This window comes from Solanum dulcamara, chromosome 6 (genome assembly GCF_947179165.1).
Source record: "Solanum dulcamara chromosome 6, daSolDulc1.2, whole genome shotgun sequence".
Classification (NCBI taxonomy): domain Eukaryota; kingdom Viridiplantae; phylum Streptophyta; class Magnoliopsida; order Solanales; family Solanaceae; genus Solanum; species Solanum dulcamara.
In genome coordinates, this window is record NC_077242.1 from 5,101,723 (window position 1) to 5,119,872 (window position 18,150).

The 18,150-nt window shown below is 43.8% G+C and overlaps 1 protein-coding gene and 2 pseudogenes across 1 annotated transcript in view; 2 read left to right on the forward strand and 1 right to left on the reverse strand.

Annotated features, from left to right (window-relative positions):
* Nucleotides 1-15,589, forward strand: part of LOC129891864 (G-type lectin S-receptor-like serine/threonine-protein kinase SD2-5) — a 138,611-nt gene extending 123,022 nt beyond the window's left edge. Inside the window, exon 2 of the mRNA XM_055967339.1 lies at nt 14,413-15,589. Coding sequence (XP_055823314.1) covers nt 14,413-15,343 — 931 coding nt within the window. The 3' untranslated portion in view covers nt 15,344-15,589. The remainder of the gene's footprint in view (nt 1-14,412) is intronic.
* A 441-nt stretch (nt 15,590-16,030) lies between these two features.
* Nucleotides 16,031-16,720, reverse strand: LOC129891865 (G-type lectin S-receptor-like serine/threonine-protein kinase SD2-5; annotated as a pseudogene).
* Nucleotides 16,721-17,612: 892 nt separating this feature from the next.
* LOC129891866 (probable histone H2A.3) lies at nt 17,613-17,997 on the forward strand (annotated as a pseudogene).
* Nucleotides 17,998-18,150: the final 153 nt, after the last annotated feature.

Here is an 18,150-nt window from a genome sequence, read left to right on the forward strand (position 1 = left end):
GACGGCGCAATAGGAATTAAGCAATTTTGCCACTTTTTCGTGTGTGTTAGCCCACGGATATATTAGGTACCGAGGGTCCAGGTCAAATTTTCTTTAGAGGGGATTTTGCCACTTTTTCGTGTGTGTTAGCACACAGATATTTTAGGTGCCGGGGGTCCGGGTCAAATTTTCTTGGATTCTTCCATAGTAGCGTCCGTAACGACCTGAGAACGACTCCAGTAGCCCCGGTGGCACTTTAGAGGGGTATAGGAGCATTGTATTGGAGACGCAATAGGAATTAGGCGATTTTGCCAGTTTTTCGTGTGTGTTAGCCCATAGATTTTTTAGGTGCCAGGGGTCTGGGTCAAATTTTCTTGGATTTTTCCATAGTAGCGTCCGTAACGACCTGGGGAACGACTACAGTAGCCCCAACGGCGGATTAGAGGGGCTTAGGAGCATTTTATTGGCGGCGCAATAGGAATTAAACAATTTTGCCACTTTTTCGTGTGTGTGCACCGCATTTACCGGTAAATTTCCCTCTATGGGGCGGGTCGAATTTTCTTAATTTCTTCCATAGTAGCGTCCGTAACGACCTGGGGAACGACTCCAATAGCCCCGACGGCGCTATAGAGGGGTTTAGGAGCATTATATTGGCGACGCAATTGGAAATAGGCGATTTTGCCAGTATTTCTTGTGTGTTAGCCACAGAATTTTTAGGTGAAGGGGGTCGGGGTCAATGTTTCTTTGAATTTTCCATAGTAGCGTCCGTAATGACCTGGGGAATGACTACAGTATCCCCGACGGCGCTTTAGAGGGGCTTAGGAGCATTTTATTGGCAACGCAGTAGGAATAAGGCGATTTTGCCAGTTGTTCGTGTGTGTTAGCCCACCGAATTTTTAGGTGCTGGGGGTCTGGGTTGATTTTCTTGGATTATTCCATTGTATCGCCCATTACGACCTGGAGAACGACTCCAGTAGCCCCAACGGCGCTTTAGAGGGGTTTAGGAGCATTTTATTTGCGGCGCAATAGGAATTAGGCGATTTTGCTCGTTTTTCGTCTGTGTTAGCCTACAGAATTTTTTGGTGCCGGGGTTTTGAGTCAAATTTTCTTGTATTCTTCGATAGTAGCATCTGTAACGACCTGGGGAACGACTCCAGTAGCCCCGGCGGTGATATAGAGGGGTTTAGGAGTATTTTATTGGAGACGCAATAGGAATTAGGCGATTTTGCCAGTATTTCTTGTGTGTTAGCCCACAAATTTTTTAGGCGCCGGGGGTCCGGGTTATATTTTCTTGAATTCTTCCATAGTAGCATCCGTAACGACCTGGGAAACGACTCCAGTAGCCCCAACGGCACTTTAGAGGGATTTAGGAGCATTTTATTGGCAGCGCAATAGAAATTAAGTAATTTTGCCACTTTTTCGTGTGTGTTAGCCCACAGATATTTTAGGTGCTTGGGGTCCGGGTCAAATTTTTTCGATTCTTCCATAGTAGCGTCTGTAACGACCTAGGGAATGACTCCAGTAGCCCCGGAGGTGCTATAGAGGGGTTTAGGAGCATTTTATTGGCGACGCAATTGGAATTAGGGGATTTTGCTAGTTTTTCGTGTGTGTTAGCCCACAGATTTTTTAGGTGCCGGGGGTCCGGGTCAAAATTTCTTGGATTTTTCATAGTAGCGTCCGTAACGACCTGGGGAACGACTATAGTAGCCATGGCGGCGCTTTAGAGGGGTTTAGGAGAATTTTATTTGCGACGCAATAGGAATTAGGCGATTTTGCTCGTTTTTCGTCTGTGTTAGCCCACGGAATTTTTAGGTGCCAGGGTTTCGAGTCGAACTTTCTTGGATTCTTCCATAGTAGCATCTTTAACGACCTAGGTAATGACTCCAGTATCCTCGGAGGTTCTATAGAGGGGTTTTGGAGCATTTTATTGGCGACGCAATAGTAATTAAGAGATTTTGCCAGTTTTTCGTGTGTGTTAGCGCACAGATTTTTTAGGTGCCGGGGGTCCGAGTCAAATTTTCTTGGATTTGTCCGTAGTAGGGTCCTAACGACCTGGGGAACGACTCCAGTACCCCAACGGTGCTTTAGAGGGGTTTAGGAGCATTTTATTGGCGGCGCAATAGGAATTAAGCAATTTTGCCACTTTTTCCCGTGTGTTAGCCCATGGATATTTTAGGTGCCGGGGGTCCGGGTCAAATTTTCTTAGATTATTCTATAGTAGCGTCCGTAACGACCTGGGGAATGACTCCAGTAGCCCCGGAGGTGCTATAAAGGGGTTTAGGAGCATTTTATTCGAGACGCAATAGGAATTAGTCAATTTTGCTAGTTTTTCATGTGTTTTAGCCCACGGATGTTTTACATGCTGGGGGCCCGTGTCGAAATTTCTTGGATTCTTCCATTGTAGCATCCGTAACAACCTAGGGAACGACTCTAGTAGCCTCGGCGGCGCTAAAGAGGGGTTTAGGAGTATTTTATTGGCGGCGCAATGGAAATTTGGCAATTTTGCCACTTTTTCGTGTATGTTAGCCCACGAATTTTTTAGGTGTCGATTGTCGGGGTCAAATTTATTTAGATTCTTCAATAGTAGTGTCCGTAACGACTTGAGGAATGACTCCAGTAGCCCCGGCAGTGCTTTATAGGGGTTTAGGAGCATTTTATTGGAGACGCAATAGAAATTAGGGGATTTTGCCAGTTTTTCGTGTGTGTTAGCCTACAGATTTTTTAGGTGCCGGGGGTTCGGGTCAAAATTTCTTGGATTTTTCCATAGTAGCGTCCGTAACGACCTGGGGAACGACTATAGTAGCCTCGGTGGCGCTTTAGAGGGGCTTAAGAGCATTTTATTGGCAACGCAGTAGGAATTAGGCGATTTTGCCAGTTTTTTGTGTGTGTTAGCCCACCAAATTTTTAGGTGCCGGGGGTCCGAGTTGATTTTCTTGGATTCTTCCATTTTAGCATCCATTACGACCTGGAGAATGACTCCAGTAGCCCAGCGGCGCTTTAGAGGGGTTTAGGAGCATTTTATTTGCGACGCAATAGAAATTAGGCGATTTTGCTCGTTTTTCGTCTGGGTTAGCCCACAGATTTTCTAGGTGCCTGGGTTTCCAGTCGAATTTTCTTGTATTCTTCCATAGTAGCGTCTGTAACGACCTGGGGAATGACTCCAGTAGCCCCGACGATTCCATAGAGGGGTTTAGGAGTATTTTATTGGAGACGCAATTGGAATTAGGCGAATTTGCCAATATTTCTTGTGTGTTAGGCCACAGACTTTTTAGGTGAAGGGGGTCCGGGATATATTTTCTTGAATTCTTCCATAGTAGCATCCGTAACGACCTGAGGAATGACTCCAGTAGCCCCGTCGGCGGTTTAGAGAGGTTTAGGAGCATTTTATTGGCGTCACAATAGGAATTAAGCAATTTTGCCACTTTTTCGTGTGTGTTAGCCCACAGATATTTAAGGTGCCGGGGGTAAGGGTCAAAATTTCTTGGATTCTTCCATAGTAGCGTCCGTAACGACCTAGAAAATGACTCCAGTAGCCCCAGCGGTGCTTTAAAGGGGTTTACGAGCATTTTATTGGCGGCGCAATAGGAATTAAGCAATTTTGCCACTTTTTCGTGTGTGTTAGCCCACGGATATTTTAGATGCCGGGGGTCTGGGTCAAAATTTCTTGGATTCTTCCATAGTAGCATCCGTAACGACTTGGGGAATGACTCCAGTAGCCCCGAAGGTGCTATAGAGGGGTTTAGGAGCATTTTATTGGCGACGCAATAGGAATAAGGGGATTTTGCTAGTTTTTCATATGTGTTATCCCACATATTTTTTGGGTGCCGGGGGTCCGTGTCAAATTTTCTTGGATTCCTCCATAGTAGCCCACAGAATTTTTAGATGTTGGGGGTCCGGGTCGAATTTTCTTGGATTCTTCAATAGTAGCTTCCGTTAAGACTTGGGGAACGACTCCAGTAGCCCCGGCGGCGCTATAGAGGGACTTAGGAGCATTTTATTGGCGAAGCAATAGGAATTAGGCGATTTTGCCAGTTTTTCGTATGTGTTAACCCTCAGATTTATTAGGTGCCTGGGGTTCGGGTCAAATTTTCTTAGATTCTTCCATTGTAGCATCCGTAACAACCTAGGGAACGACTCCAGTAGCCCCGGCGGCGCTTTAGAGGGGTTCAAGAACATTTTATTGGGGACGCAATAGGAATTAGGCAATTTTGCTAGTTTTTCGTGTGTGTTAACCCACGAATTTTTAGGTGCTGGGGGTCTGGGTCGATTTTTCTTTATTTCTTATCTAGTAGCATCTGTAACGACCTGGGGAATGACTTCAGCAGCCCCGACGGTGCAATAGAGGGGTTTAAGAGCATTTTATTGGCGACACAATAGGAATTAGGCAATTTTGCCAGTTTTTCACGTATGTTAGCCCACAGAATTTTTAGGTACCGGGGGTTCGGGTCGAATTTTCTTGATTTCTTCCATAGTAGCGTCCGTTAAGACCTGCAGAACGACTTTAGTAGCTCCGGCGGTGCTTTAGAGGGGTTTAGGATCATTTTATTTGCGACGCAATAGAATTAGGTGTCGGGGGTTCGGGTCAAAATTTCTTGGATTCTTCCATAGTAGCGATCCGGGGAACGACTACAGTAGCCCCGGCGGCGCTTTAGAGGGGCTTAGGAACATTATATTGGCGACGCAGTAGGAATTAGGTGATTTGGCCAGTTTTTTGTGTGTGTTAGCCCACGGATTTTTTAGGTACCGGGGGTCCGAGTCGAATTTTCTTAGATTCTTCTATAGTAGCGTCCGTTATGACTTGGAGAACGACTCCAATAGCCCTGGCGGCACTTTAGAGGGGTTTAGGATCATTTTATTTGCGACACAATAGGAATTAGGCGATTTTGCCAGTTTTTTGTGTGAGTTAGCCAACGGATTTTTTAGGTGCCAGGGGTACGAGTCGACATTTCTTGTATTATTCCATAGTAGTGTCCGTAATGACATGGGGAACGACTCCAGTAGCCCCCGCGGTGCTATAGAGGGGTTTAGGGGCATTTTATTGGCGATGCAATAGGAATTAGGCAATTTTGCCAGTATTTCTTGTGTGTTTGCCCACTGATATTTTAGGTGCCGGGGGTCCGGGTCAACCTTTCTTAGAGTTTTCCATAGTAGCGTCTGTAACGACCTGGGGAACGACTACAGTAGCCCCGGTGACGCTTTAGAGGGGCTTAGGAGTAATTTATTGGCGATGCAGTAGGAATTAGGTGATTTTGCCAGTTTTTCGTGTGTGTTTGCCCACAGATGTTTTAGGTGTCGGGAGTCCGGGTAGAATTTTATTGGATTCTTCCATAGTAACATCTATAAACGACCTGGGGAACGACTCCAGTAGCCCCGGTGATGCTATATAGGGGTTTAGAAGCATTTTATTGGCGACGCAATAGGAATTAGGTAATTTTGCCAGTTTTTCATGTGATAACCCTCGGATTTTTTAGGTGCCGGGGGTTCGGGTCACATTTTCTTGGATTCTTCCATAGTAGCATCTGTAACAACTTAGGGAACGACTCCAGTAGCTCCGGCGGCGCTTTAGAAGGGTTCTGGAGCATTTTATTGGCGATGCAATAGGAATTAGGCGATTTTGCCAATTTTTGTGTGTTAGCCTACAGATTTTTTGGGTGCCGGGGGTGCGGGTCGAATGTTCTTGATTTCTTCCATAGTAGCGTCCGTAACGACCTGGAGAATGACTCCAGTAGCCCCGACGGTGCTGTAGAGGGGTTTATGAGCATTTTATTGGTGACACAATAGAAATTAGGAGATTTTGTCAGTTCTTTCGTGTGTGTTAGCCCACGGATTTTTTAGGTGTTGGGGGTACGGGTCAAATTTTCTTGGATTCTTCCATAGTAGTGTCCGTAACGACCTGGGAACCACTCCAGTAGCCCCGGCGGCACTTTAGAGGGGTATAGGAGCATTGTATTAGAGACGCAATAGGAATTAGGTGATTTTGCCAGTTTTTCGTGTGTGTTAGCCCACAGATTTTTTAAGTGCTGGGGATCGGTTCAAATGTTCTTGGATTTTTCCATAGTAGCATCCATAACAACCTAGGAAATGACTCTAGTAGCCCCGGCGGAGCTTTAGAGTGGTTTAGGAGCGTTTTATTAGCGGCGCAATAGGAATTAAGCAATTTTGCCACTTTTTCGTATGTGTTAGTCCACGGATATTTTAGGTGCCGGGGGTCCGGGTCGAATTTTCATGGATTCATCCATAGTAGCATCCGTAACGACCTGGGGAAAGACTCCAGTTGCCCCGGCGGTGCTATAGAGGGGTTTATGAGCATTTCATTGGCGACGCAATGGGAATTAGGCAATTTTGACAGTTTTTCGTGTGTGTTAGCCCACAGAATTTTTAGGTAACGGGGGTCTGGGTCAAATTTTCTTGATTTCTTCCATAGTAGCATTTGTAACGACCTGGGGAACGACTCCAGTAGCCCCGGTGGCACTATAGAGGGGTTTAGGAGCATTTTATTAGCGATGCAATAGGAATTAGGCGATTTTGCCAGTTTTTCGTGTGTGTTAGCCCAAAAAGCTTTTAGGTACCAGGGGTCTGGGTCGAATTTGCTTAGATTCTTCCATAGTAGCATCCATTACGACCTGGAAAATGACTCGAGTAGCCCCGGCGGCGCTATAGAGAGATTTAGGAGTATTTAATTGGCGACGCAATAGGAATTAGGCGATTTTTCTAGTTTTTTGTGTGTGTTAGCCCACAGATTTTTTAGGTGCCGGGGGTGCGGATCGAATTTTCTTGATTTTTTCCATAGTACTGTCTGTAACGACCTGGGGAACGACTCCAATATCCCCGACGGCACTTTAGAGAGGTTTAGGAGCATTTTATTTGAGACGCAATAGGAATTAGGCAATTTTCCCAGTTTTTCGTGTGTGTTAGCCCACAGATTTTTTACATGCTAGGGGGCCGTGTCGAAATTTCTTGGAATCTTCCATTGTAGCATCCGTAACGACCTAGGGAACGACTCTAGTAGCCCCGGCGGCGCTAAAGAGGGGTTTAGGATTATTTTATTGGCGGCGCAATGGAAATTAGGCAATTTTGCCACTTTTTCGTGTATGTTATCCCACAGAGTTTTAAGGTGCCGGGGGTCCGGGTCAAATTTTCTTGGATTCTTCAATAGTAGTGTCTATAACGACCTGGTGAATGACTCCAGTAGCCCCGGCGGTGCATTATAGGGGTTTAGGAGCATTTTATTGGAGACGCAATAGAAATTAGGGAATTTTGTCAGTTTTTCGTGTGTATTAGCGTAAGGATTTTTTAGGTGCCAGGGGTTCGGGTCAAATTTTCATGGATTCTTCCATAGTAGCGTCCATAACGACCTGGGGAATGACTCCAGAAGCCCCGGCGGTGCTTTAGATGGGTTTAGGAGCATTTTATTGGAGACGCAATAGGCATTAGGCAATTTTGCCAGTTTTTCAAGTGTATTAGCGTAAGGATTTTTTAAGTGCTGAGGGTCAGCGTCGAATTTTCTTGGATTCTTTGATAGTAGCGTCACTAACGACTCTAGTAGCCCCGGCGGCGCTATAGAGGGGTTTAGGAGCATTTTATTAGATACACAATAGAAATTAGGTGATTTTGTCAGTTTTTCGTGTGTGTTAGCCCACAGAATTTTTAGGTGTCGGGGGTCCGGGTCAAATTTTCTTGGATTCTTCAATAGTAGCATCCTTAAAGACCTGGGGAACGACTCCAGTAGCTCTGGTGGCGCTTTAGAGGGGTTTAAGAGCATTTTATTGGAGACGTAATAGGAATTAGGCGATTTTGCCAGTTTTTCGTGTGTGTTAGCCCACAAATTATTTAGGTGCCGGGGGTTCAGGTCATATTTTCTTGGATTCTTCTTTAATAGCGTCTGTAACGACCTTGGAATGACTCCAGTAGCCCCGGCGGCATTTTTGAGGGGTTTAGGAGCATTTTATTGGCGACGCAATAGGAATTAGGCGATTTTGCCAGTTTTTTGTGTGTTTTAGCCCACAGATTTTTAGGTGCCGGGGGTTCGGGTCAAATTTTCTTGGATTATTCTATAGTAGAGTCCATAACGACCCAGGGAACGACTTCAGTAGCCCCGGCGGCGCTGTAGAGGGGTTTAGAAGCATTTTATTAGAGACGCAACAGAAATTAGGCAATTTTGCCAGTTTTTCGTGTGTATTAGCGTAAGGATTTTTTAGTTGCCGAGGGTCCATGTTGAATTTTCTCTGAATTTTCCATAGTAGCGTCCGTAACGACTTGGGAACGACTCTAGTAGCCCCGGCGGTGCTATAGAGGTGTTTAGGAGCATTGAATTGGCGAGGCAATAGGAATTAGACGATTTTGCCAGTTTTTCGTGTGTGTTAGCCCACAGATTTTTAAGGTGCCGGGGTCTGGGTCAAACTTTCTTGGATTCTTCCATAGTAGCTTCTATAATGACCTGGGGAACGACTCCAGTAGCCCCGACAGCGCTTTAGAGTGGTTTAGGAGCATTTTATTGGCGACGCAATAGGAATTAGGCGATTTTGCCAATGTTTTGTGTGTGTTAAACCGCGGATTTTTTAGGTGACGGGGGTACGGGTCTAATTGTCTTCCATTCTTCTATAGTAGCGTCCATAACGACCTGGGGAAAGACTCTAGTAGCCCCAGCGGCGCTATAGAGAGGTTTAGGAGAATTTTATTGGCGCCGTAATAGGAATTAGGCGATTTTGCCAGTTTTTCGTGTGTGTTAGCCCATTGATTTTTTAGGTGCTGGGGGTCCTGGTCGAATTTTCTTCCATTCTTCCATAGTAGCGTCTCTAACGACCTGGGGAACGACTCCAGTAGCCCCGGTGGCGCTATAAAGGGGTTTAGGAGCATTTTATTGGTGACGCAATAGGAATTAGGCGATTTTGCCAGTTTTTCGTATGTGTTATCCCACATATTTTTTAGGTGCCGGATGTCCGTGTCAAATTTTCTCGATTCTTCTATAGTAGCATTCGTAACTACCTAGGGAACGACTCCAGTAGCCCCAGCGGCGCTTTAGAGAGGTTTAAGAGTATTTAATTGGCAACGCAATAGGAATTAGGCAATTTTGCCAGTTTTTCATGTGTGTTAGCCCACAGATATTTTAGGTGTCGGGGTTCCGAGTTGAATTTTCTTGGATTCTTCCATAGTAGCGTACGTAACGACCTAGGTAACGACTCCAGTAGCCCCGGTGGTGCTTTAGAGGGGTCTAGGAGCATTTTATTAATTACGCAATAGGAATTTGGCAATTTTGTTTGTTTTTCGTGTGTGTTAGCCCATGGATTTTTTAGGTGCCGGGGGTCCATGTCGAAATTTCTTGGATTCTTCAATAGTAGCGTTCGTAACGACCTGGGGAACGACTCTAGTAGCCCTGTGGCGCTATAGAGAGGTTTAGGAGCATTTTATTGGAGACGCAATAGGAATTAGGCGATTTTGCCAGTTTTTCGTGTGTGTTAGCCCATGGATTTTTTAGGTGCCCGGGGTCCTGGTCGAATTTTCTTCCATTCTTCCATAGTAGCGTCCGCCTCCTTGTCCTGGAGGCTCTCCGGACGGGGAGGGGCTTGCTATCGTAACCCTTTCTCCCGGTGTATGTTAAAAAGAGTGATGAAACGACCCGGGGAACGACTCCAGTAGCCCCGGTGGCGCTATAGAGGGGTTTAGGAGCATTTTATTGGTGATGCAATAGGAATTAGGCGATTTTGCTAGTTTTTCGTGTGTGTTATCCCACATATTTTTTAGGTGCCGGGGGTCCATGTTAAATTTTCTTAGATTCTTCCATATTAGCGTTCGTAACGACCTGGGGAACGACTTCAGTAGCCCCAGCGGCGCTTTAGAGAGGTTTAAGAGCATTTTATTGGCGCACAATAGGAATTAGGCAATTTTGCCAGTTTTTCGTGTATGTTAGCCCACGGATATTTTAGGTGTTGGGGGTCTGGGTGGAATGTTTCTTGGATTCTTCCATAGTAGCGTACGTAATGACTTCAGTAGCCCCGGCGGTGCTTTAGAAGGGTTTAGGAGCATTTTATTAGATACGCAATAGGAATTAGGCGATTTTGCCAGTTCTTTGTGTGTGTTAGCCCGCGGATTTTTTAGGTGCCGGGGGTACGGGTCAAATTTTCTTCCATTCTTCCATACTAGCGTCCGTAACGACCTGGGGAAAGACTCCAGTAGCCCCGGTGGCACTATAAAGAGGTTTAGGAGCATTTTATTGGCAACACAATTGGAATTACGCAATTTTGCCAATTTTTCGTGTGTGTTAGCTCACGGATTTTTTAGGTGCCGGGGGTACGGGTCGAATTTTCTCTGATATTTCCATAGTAGCATCCGTGACGACTTGGGGAATGACTCCAGTAGCCCCGGCGGTGCTATAGAGGTGTTTAAGAGCATTCAATAGGAGAGGCAATAGGAATTAGGCGATTTTGCCAATTTTTCATGTGTGTTAGCCCACGGATTTTTAAGGTGTCGGGGTCTTGGTCAAAATTTCTTGGCTTCTTCAATAGTAGCTTATATAACGACCTGGGGAACGACTCCAGTAGCCCCGACAGCGCTTTAGAGTGGTTTAGGAGCATTTTATTGGCGACGCAATAGGAATTAAGCGATTTTGCCAGTTTTTTGTGTGTGTTAGCCCGCGGACTTTTTAGTTGCCGGGGGTACGGGTCGAATTTTCTTCCATTCTTCTATAGTAGCATCCGTAACGACCTGGGGAAAGACTCCAGTAGCCCCGACGGCGCTATAGAGAGGTTTAGGAGAATTTTATTGGCGACGCAATAGGAATTAGGCGATTTTGCCAGTTTTTCGTGTGTGTTAGCCCATTGATTTTTTAGGTGCCGGGGGTCCTGGTTGAATTTTCTTCCATTCTTCCATAGTAGCGTCTCTAACGACCTGGGGAACGACTCCAGTAGCCCCGGTGGCGCAATAGAGGGGTTTAGGAGCATTTTATTGGTGACGCAATAGGAATTTGGCGATTTTGCCAGTTTTTCGTATGTGTTATCCCACATATTTTTTAGGTGCCGGATGTCCGTGTCAAATTTTCTCGATTCTTCTATAGTAGCATTCGTAACTACCTAAGGAACGACTCCAGTAGCCCCAGCGGCGCTTTAGAGAGGTTTAAGAGTATTTAATTGGCAACGCAATAGGAATTAGGCAATTTTGCCAGTTTTTCATGTGTGTTAGCCCACAGATATTTTAGGTGTCGGGGTTCCGAGTCGAATTTTCATGGATTCTTCCATTGTAGCGTACGTAACGACCTAGGGAACGACTCCAGTAGCCCCAGTGGTGCTTTAGAGGGGTCTAGGAGCATTTTATTAATTACGCAATAGGAATTAGGAGATTTTGTTTGTTTTTCGTGTGTGTTAGCCCATGGATTTTTTAGGTGCCGGGGGTCCATGTCGAAATTTCTTGGATACTTCAATAATAGCGTCCGTAACGACCTGGGGAACGACTCCAGTAGCCCCGTGGTGCTATAGAGGGGTTTAGGAGCATTTTATTGGCGACGCAATAGGAATTAGGCGATTTTGCCAGTTTTTCGTGTGTGTTAGCCCACAGATTTTTTAGGTGGCGGGGGTGCGGGTCGAATTTTCTTGATTTTTTCCATAGTATTGTCTGTAACGACCTGGGGAACGACTCCAGTATCCCCGATGGCACTTTAGAGGGGTTTAGGAGCATTTAATTGGCGACGCAATAGGAATTAGGCGATTTTGCCAGTATTTCTTGTGTGTTAGCCCACAGATTTTTTAGGTCAAGGAGGTCCGGGTCAAATTTTCTTGGAGTTTTCCTTAGTAGCGTCCGTAACGACCTGGGGAACGACTATAGTATCCTTACGGCACTTTAGAGGGGTTTAGGAGCATTTTATTGGCGACGTAGTAGGAAATAGGCAATTTTGCCAGTTTTTTGTGTGTGTTAGCCCGCGGATGTTTTAGGTGCCGGGGGTACGGGTTGAATTTTCTTGGATTCGCCTATAGTAGCTTTTGTAACGACCTGGGGAACGACTCCAGTAGCCCCGGCGGCGCTTTAGAGGGGTGTAGGAGCATTTTATTGGCGATGTAATAGGAATTAGGCAATTTTGCCAGTTTTTCGTGTGTGTTAGCCCACGGATTTTTTAGGTGCCGGGGGTCCAGGTCGAAATTTCTTGGATTATTAAATAGTAGCATCCGTAACAACCTGGGGAACGACTCTGTAGCTCTGATGACGCTATAGAGGGGTTTAGGAGCATTTTATTTGCGACGCAATAGGAATTAGGCGATTTTGCCAGTTTTTCTATGTGTTAACCCACGGATTTTTTAGGTGCCGGGGGTCCGGGTCGAAATTTCTTGGATCCTTCCATAGTAGCGTCCGTAACGACCTGGGGAACGACTCCAATAGCCCCGGCGGCGCTTTAAAGGTGTTCAGGAGCATTTTATTGGCGACGCAATAGGAATTAGGCAATTTTGCAAGTTTTTCGTGTGTGTTTGCCCACGGATTTTTTATGTGCCGGGGGTCTGGGTCGAATTTTCTTGGATTATTAGATAGTACCATCCGTAACAACCTGGGGAACGACTCCAATAGCCCCGGCGGTGCTATAGAGGGGTTTAGGAGCATTTTATTTGCGACGCAATAGGAATTAGGCGATATTGCCAATTTTTTGTGTGTGTTAGCCTACAGATTTTTTAGGTGCTAGGGGTCCGGGTAAAGTTTTCTTGGATTCTTCCATAGTAGCGTCCGTAACGACCTAGGGAACGACTCCAATAGCTCCGGCGGCGCTTTAGAGGGGTTTAGGAGTATTTTATTTGAGACGCAATAGGAATTAGGCGATTTTGCCAGTTTTTCGTGTTTGTTAGCCCACGAATTTTTTACGTGCCGGGGGGCCGTGTCTAAATATCTTGGATTTTTCCATTGTAGCCTCCGTAACAACCTGGGGAACGACTCTAGTAGCCCTAGCGGCGCTTTAGAGGGGTTTATGAGCATTTTATTGGCGACGCAATAGGAATTAGGCGATTTTGCCAGTTTTTCGTGTGTGTTAGCCCACGTATATTTTAGGTGCCGGGGGTCAGAGTCGAATTTTCTTGATTTCTTCCATAGTACCATCCGTTACGACCTGGAGAACGACTCCAGTAGCCCCGGCGGTGCTTTAGAGGGGTTTAAGAGCATTTTATTGGCGATGCAATAGGAATTAGGCGATTTTGCTAGTTGTTTGTGTGTGTTAGCCCACAGATTTTTTAGGTGCCGGGGGTACGGGTCGAATTTTCTTGGATTCTTCCATAGTAGCATCCTTAATGACCTAGGGAACGACTCTAGTAGCCACGGCGGTGCTATAGAGGGGTTTAGTAGCATTTTATTTGAGACGCAATAGGAAATAGGCAATTTTGCCACTTTTTCGTGTATGTTAGCCCATGGATATTTTAGGTGCCGGGGGTCCGGGTCGAATTTTCTTGGATTCTTCCATAGTAGCGTCCGTAACGACCTGGGGAATGACTCCAGTAGCTCGGGCGGCGCTTTAGAGGGGTTTAGGACCATTTTATTGGTAACGCAATAGGAATTAGGCGATTTTGCTAGTTTTTCGTGTGTGTTAGCCCACAGATTTTTAAGGTGCCAGGGGTGCGGGTCGAATTATCTTGATTTCTTCCATAGTAGCGTCCGCAACGACCTAGGGAACGACTCTAGTAGCTCCGACGGCGCTTTAGATGGGTTTAGGAGCATTTTATTGGCGACGCAATAGGAATTAGGCGATTTTGCCAGTTTTTCGTGTGTATTAGCCAACGGATTTTTAAGGTGCCGAGGGTCCGGGTCCAATTTTCTTGAATTCTTTCATAGTAGCCTCCGTAACAACCTAGGGAATGACTCCAGTAGCCCTGGCGGCGCTTTAGAGGGGTTTAGTAGCATTTTATTGGCGACGCAATAGGAATTAGGCAATTTTGCTAGTTTTTTCTGTGTGTTAGCCCACAGATATTTTAGGTGTTGGAGGTCCGGGTCGAATTTTCTTGGATTCTTCCATAGTAGCGTACGTAACGACCTGGGGAACGACTCCAGTAGCCCCGGCGGCGCTTTAGAGGGGTTTAAGATCATTTTATTGGCGACGCAATAGGAATTAGACGATTTTGCTAGATTTTCATGTGTGTTAGCCCACAGATATTTTAGGTGCCGGGGGTCAGAGTCGAATTTTCTTGGATTCTTCTATAGTAGCTTCCATAACGACCTGGGGAACGACTCTATTAGCCCCGGCGGCTCTTTAGAGGGGTGTAGGAGCATTTTATTGGCGACGCAATAGGAATTAGGCGATTTTGTCAGTTTTTCGTGTATGTTAGCCCACAGATATTTTAGGTGCCGGGGGTCCGTGTCAAAATTTCTTGAATTCTTCCATAATAACGTCCGTAACGACTTGGGGAACGACTCCAGTAGCCCCGGCAGCGCTTTAGAGGGGTTTAGGAGAATTATATATATATATATATATTTCAGCAGAAAGCTCGGGGAAGGAGGATTTGGCTCGGTATATGAAGGAACACTGAGTAATGGCACCAAAATAGCTGTGAAGCATCTGGATGGTCTAGGTCATATGATGGAATCATTCTTAACAGAAGCAAAGATAGTCGGTGGCATTCACCACGTCAATCTGGTAAAACTCATTGGATTTTGTGCTGAAAATAGCCAAAGGCTTCTGATCTATGAACACATGGTAAATGGATCATTAGATAGGTGGATTTATCAGAAAAATCAAGAAAATGGGCTTACATGGCATGCAAGGCGAAGGATAATAACAGATATTGCCAAAGGGTTAGCTTATCTTCATGATGAATGCAGCCAGAAGATAATTCATTTAGACATCAAACCACAAAACATACTTTTAGACCAAGGTTTCAATGCTAAGATCTCTGATTTTTGGCTGTCGAAACTGATTGAGAAAGACAAAAGCAAAGTTGTAACTAGGATGAGAGGAACACCAGGGTATTTGGCCCCTGAATGGTTGAGGTCGGTAATCACTGAGAAAGTAGACGTGTATGCCTTTGGAATTGTGCTCTTGGAAGTTCTCTGTGGGCGAAAGAATTTGGATTTGTCCCAGGCTGATGAAGATGTCCATTTATTAAGTGTTTTTGAAATAAAAGTGGAGCAACAGCAGCTTATGGATATTGTTGACAAAAACAATGAGGATATGCAGATCCACAAAGAAGCAGTGACAGAAATGATGAGCATTGCTGCATGGTGTCTACAGGGAGATTTCACAAAGAGGCCTTCCATGTCATTGGTGGTTAAGGCATTGGAAGGTTTTGTGTCTGTTGAAACAAACTTGGATTACGATTTCACAAGCCTACCTGAGGTTGCGGCAGACAACCAACAGAGGGAAGACACTATCAGTTTAATGTTGCCTTCAATTATATCCGGGCCAAGGTGAACAATGCTTCATCACCTGATCCATCTTTCTCTTTTACATACTGTTTCCCAAATTTTTCTTACCTCAGCTTTGACTTTGTTAGCATCGACATTTGGCTAACATGTAAACTATGTCATAATGTAAAAGGAAAACTAAAGTAGCTTTATTTTACTTGTATGTGGTATTTGTAGCTAAGAGTGTAATGCAATGTATATGGTACTTGTTCGAATTTTCTAATAGTTACTAATAGAATTTTATTTTCTAATTTGCATCTTTGTGTATCAATACATCTTCATATGCAGCTCATTTTATATTTCTGTGGTAAAACATCTTAGTTTCCATATCGTTAGAGCTTCAAATATGTTTGTAAATGTGCTCACTCCAAAGAAGAACACACTGAGACAATCAGACAACGATAAGAAAAATGAAAAATCCTAAACAGACTGAAAGATAGATGAATGAGAGCTAGGATAAAACGGAGGAGGCAATCCATTCAGCTGTTTAGGGTTCTACTTTTCTGCATTATGTTTCTGAAATAGTATCGATATAATAAGGAATTATGAAAAACACAAAATGGCTTTTCTCAGCAAATAACAAATGATAGATCAAAGGTATGGACATATGGTTGTGACTCATTAGCTAGTCAATCTTGATGATAAATACTACTTAGAATCACAAATCAAGTTGTAAAAATTGAAATTATACAATTTATAACAGAATGAAAGCAAGTGATGGAGGAGCAATTATGCAGTCACACTGTTGGAACTTAACCAGCAACTGTGATGGAAGTCGTAAACTGATACCAACCACAGATTCCCTTTCTTGATTAGTTCCGGCAATTCTTCTTGTCAATGTTGGAAATGGCAAGCTGTAATCCAAGTCGGTTTCAGCAGCGACTAATCCCTGCAATACCTTAACTACCAACGACATGGAAGGCCTCTTAGTATAATCACTTTGTAAACACTATGCTGCAATCTTCATCATTTCCACAGCCTCTTTTCTATGTAGCTGTATGTCCTCACTGTTCTTGTCCACCATTTCCACGACTTGTGTCTCCACTGCCTTTCTCATGAACAAACTAAGCAAATGCATATCATCCTCATCTTGAAGACGATCCAAATTCTTTCGACTGAAGATGATTTCCAAGACCACAACCCCTAATCTATAAACATCTACTTTCTCAGTAATGACCTCATGTAACCATTCAGCTGCTAAATTGCCTGGTGTTCCTCTCATTGTTGTAACTATCTTACTTTCGCCTTTCCCCACAAGCTTTTATAATCCAAAATCTGATACTTTGGCACTGAGATTATGATCAAGAAGAATGCTCTCAAGTTTAATATCCAAATGAATAATTTTGTTGTTACAATCTTCATGTAAGTAAGGTGTTGAATACATGATAAGGTTTTCATATATATTAGATACGTTCGATTTAAATTATGATTTTTTGTGTGTATTTTCAACAGCTTATTACGTAGATAAGTTGGCCACTTAAAATATGTCATCTCCTTTCATTATACAGATTAGTCTTAAATAAGCCGTAAAACTTCAAGTATGTTCCAAAAAGGAACAAGGGCAGTCTTGCTTGGCGCGAAGGCTGCTGGTTCAAGAGTAGAGTACAGTACTAAAGGTCTTCTCTGACTTCAAAGCGATTAAGGATGATGTGTATAATTTAAGGAAATGACATATAGTGCGTAGTAAACTTATGTATGTAATTAACATTTGAGATCATACTAAAAGATAATTTTTAAAATTTGAATTGAAATATTAAATATTTAATCATATATTCAGATATTCAAGTATTGGAGTATCTAAACAAAATTTTCTTATAAATTATTTAAAGGGCTATTAAAGCCAAATATCAAGGACAAAATTGCCTGCAAAAAATCTTTTGTCCAAATCCAAAACTCATCATAATCCTTTTTTTGGGGGGCACCAAACTCATCATAATTCTTCTTTTTTTGGCGACAAACTCATCATAATCCCTTTTTTTGGCAACAAATTAATCGTAATCCTTTTATTTGTCAACAAAGTCATCATAATCCTTGAAAGAAATTAAATGTGTCAGCATCATTATCCATCGTTGATTTGTTCTTTCATCCAACGACGTATATGAGTTCAATCCTCGTGATTGTCTTATCATTGGCTGGGTTATAACTCCTGTGGACTGTAAAATATCAAAGTCGGATTGCCTTAGGAACTCACATACACAACAATTCACTTCTCTCTCGTTTCCATCGATCAAAAAGCAAAACATCTTCTTTTTTTTGCAATAGAGGAAAAATAACAAATGGCTGGTAAAGGAAAAGCCGTTGGTTCCGTTGCTGAAAAAAATTCTTGTTCCCGTAGCATCAAAGCCGGTGTCCAATTCCCAGTTGGTCGTATCACTCGGTTCCTCAAAGCTGAAAAGTATGCCAAATATGTCGGTGCCAGATCTCCGGTCTTCCTTACCTTGCAACTGAGGTGAATTTCGCTAATTTATTTTTTTTGATATCTCAAGTTTCTAAATTTTACATATCTGTGATTGTTTGTAGGTTCTTGAATTAGCTGTAAATGCAGCAAGGGATAACAAGAAGACGAGGATCATTCCAAGGCACATTCAGTTGGCTGTAAGGAATGATGCTGAACTCAGCAAATTACTTGGAGATGTTATAAATTCTGGCTCAGCCAACTGAATGTGCCTTGGAATGATCCTTGTCTTCTTGTTATCCCTCGCCACATTCCTATCCAATTCAAGCACCTACAAACAATCAACAGATATATAAAATTCAAAAACTTGGGATATCAAAAAAAAATAGTAGCGAAATGCAACTCAGCTGCAAGAAACT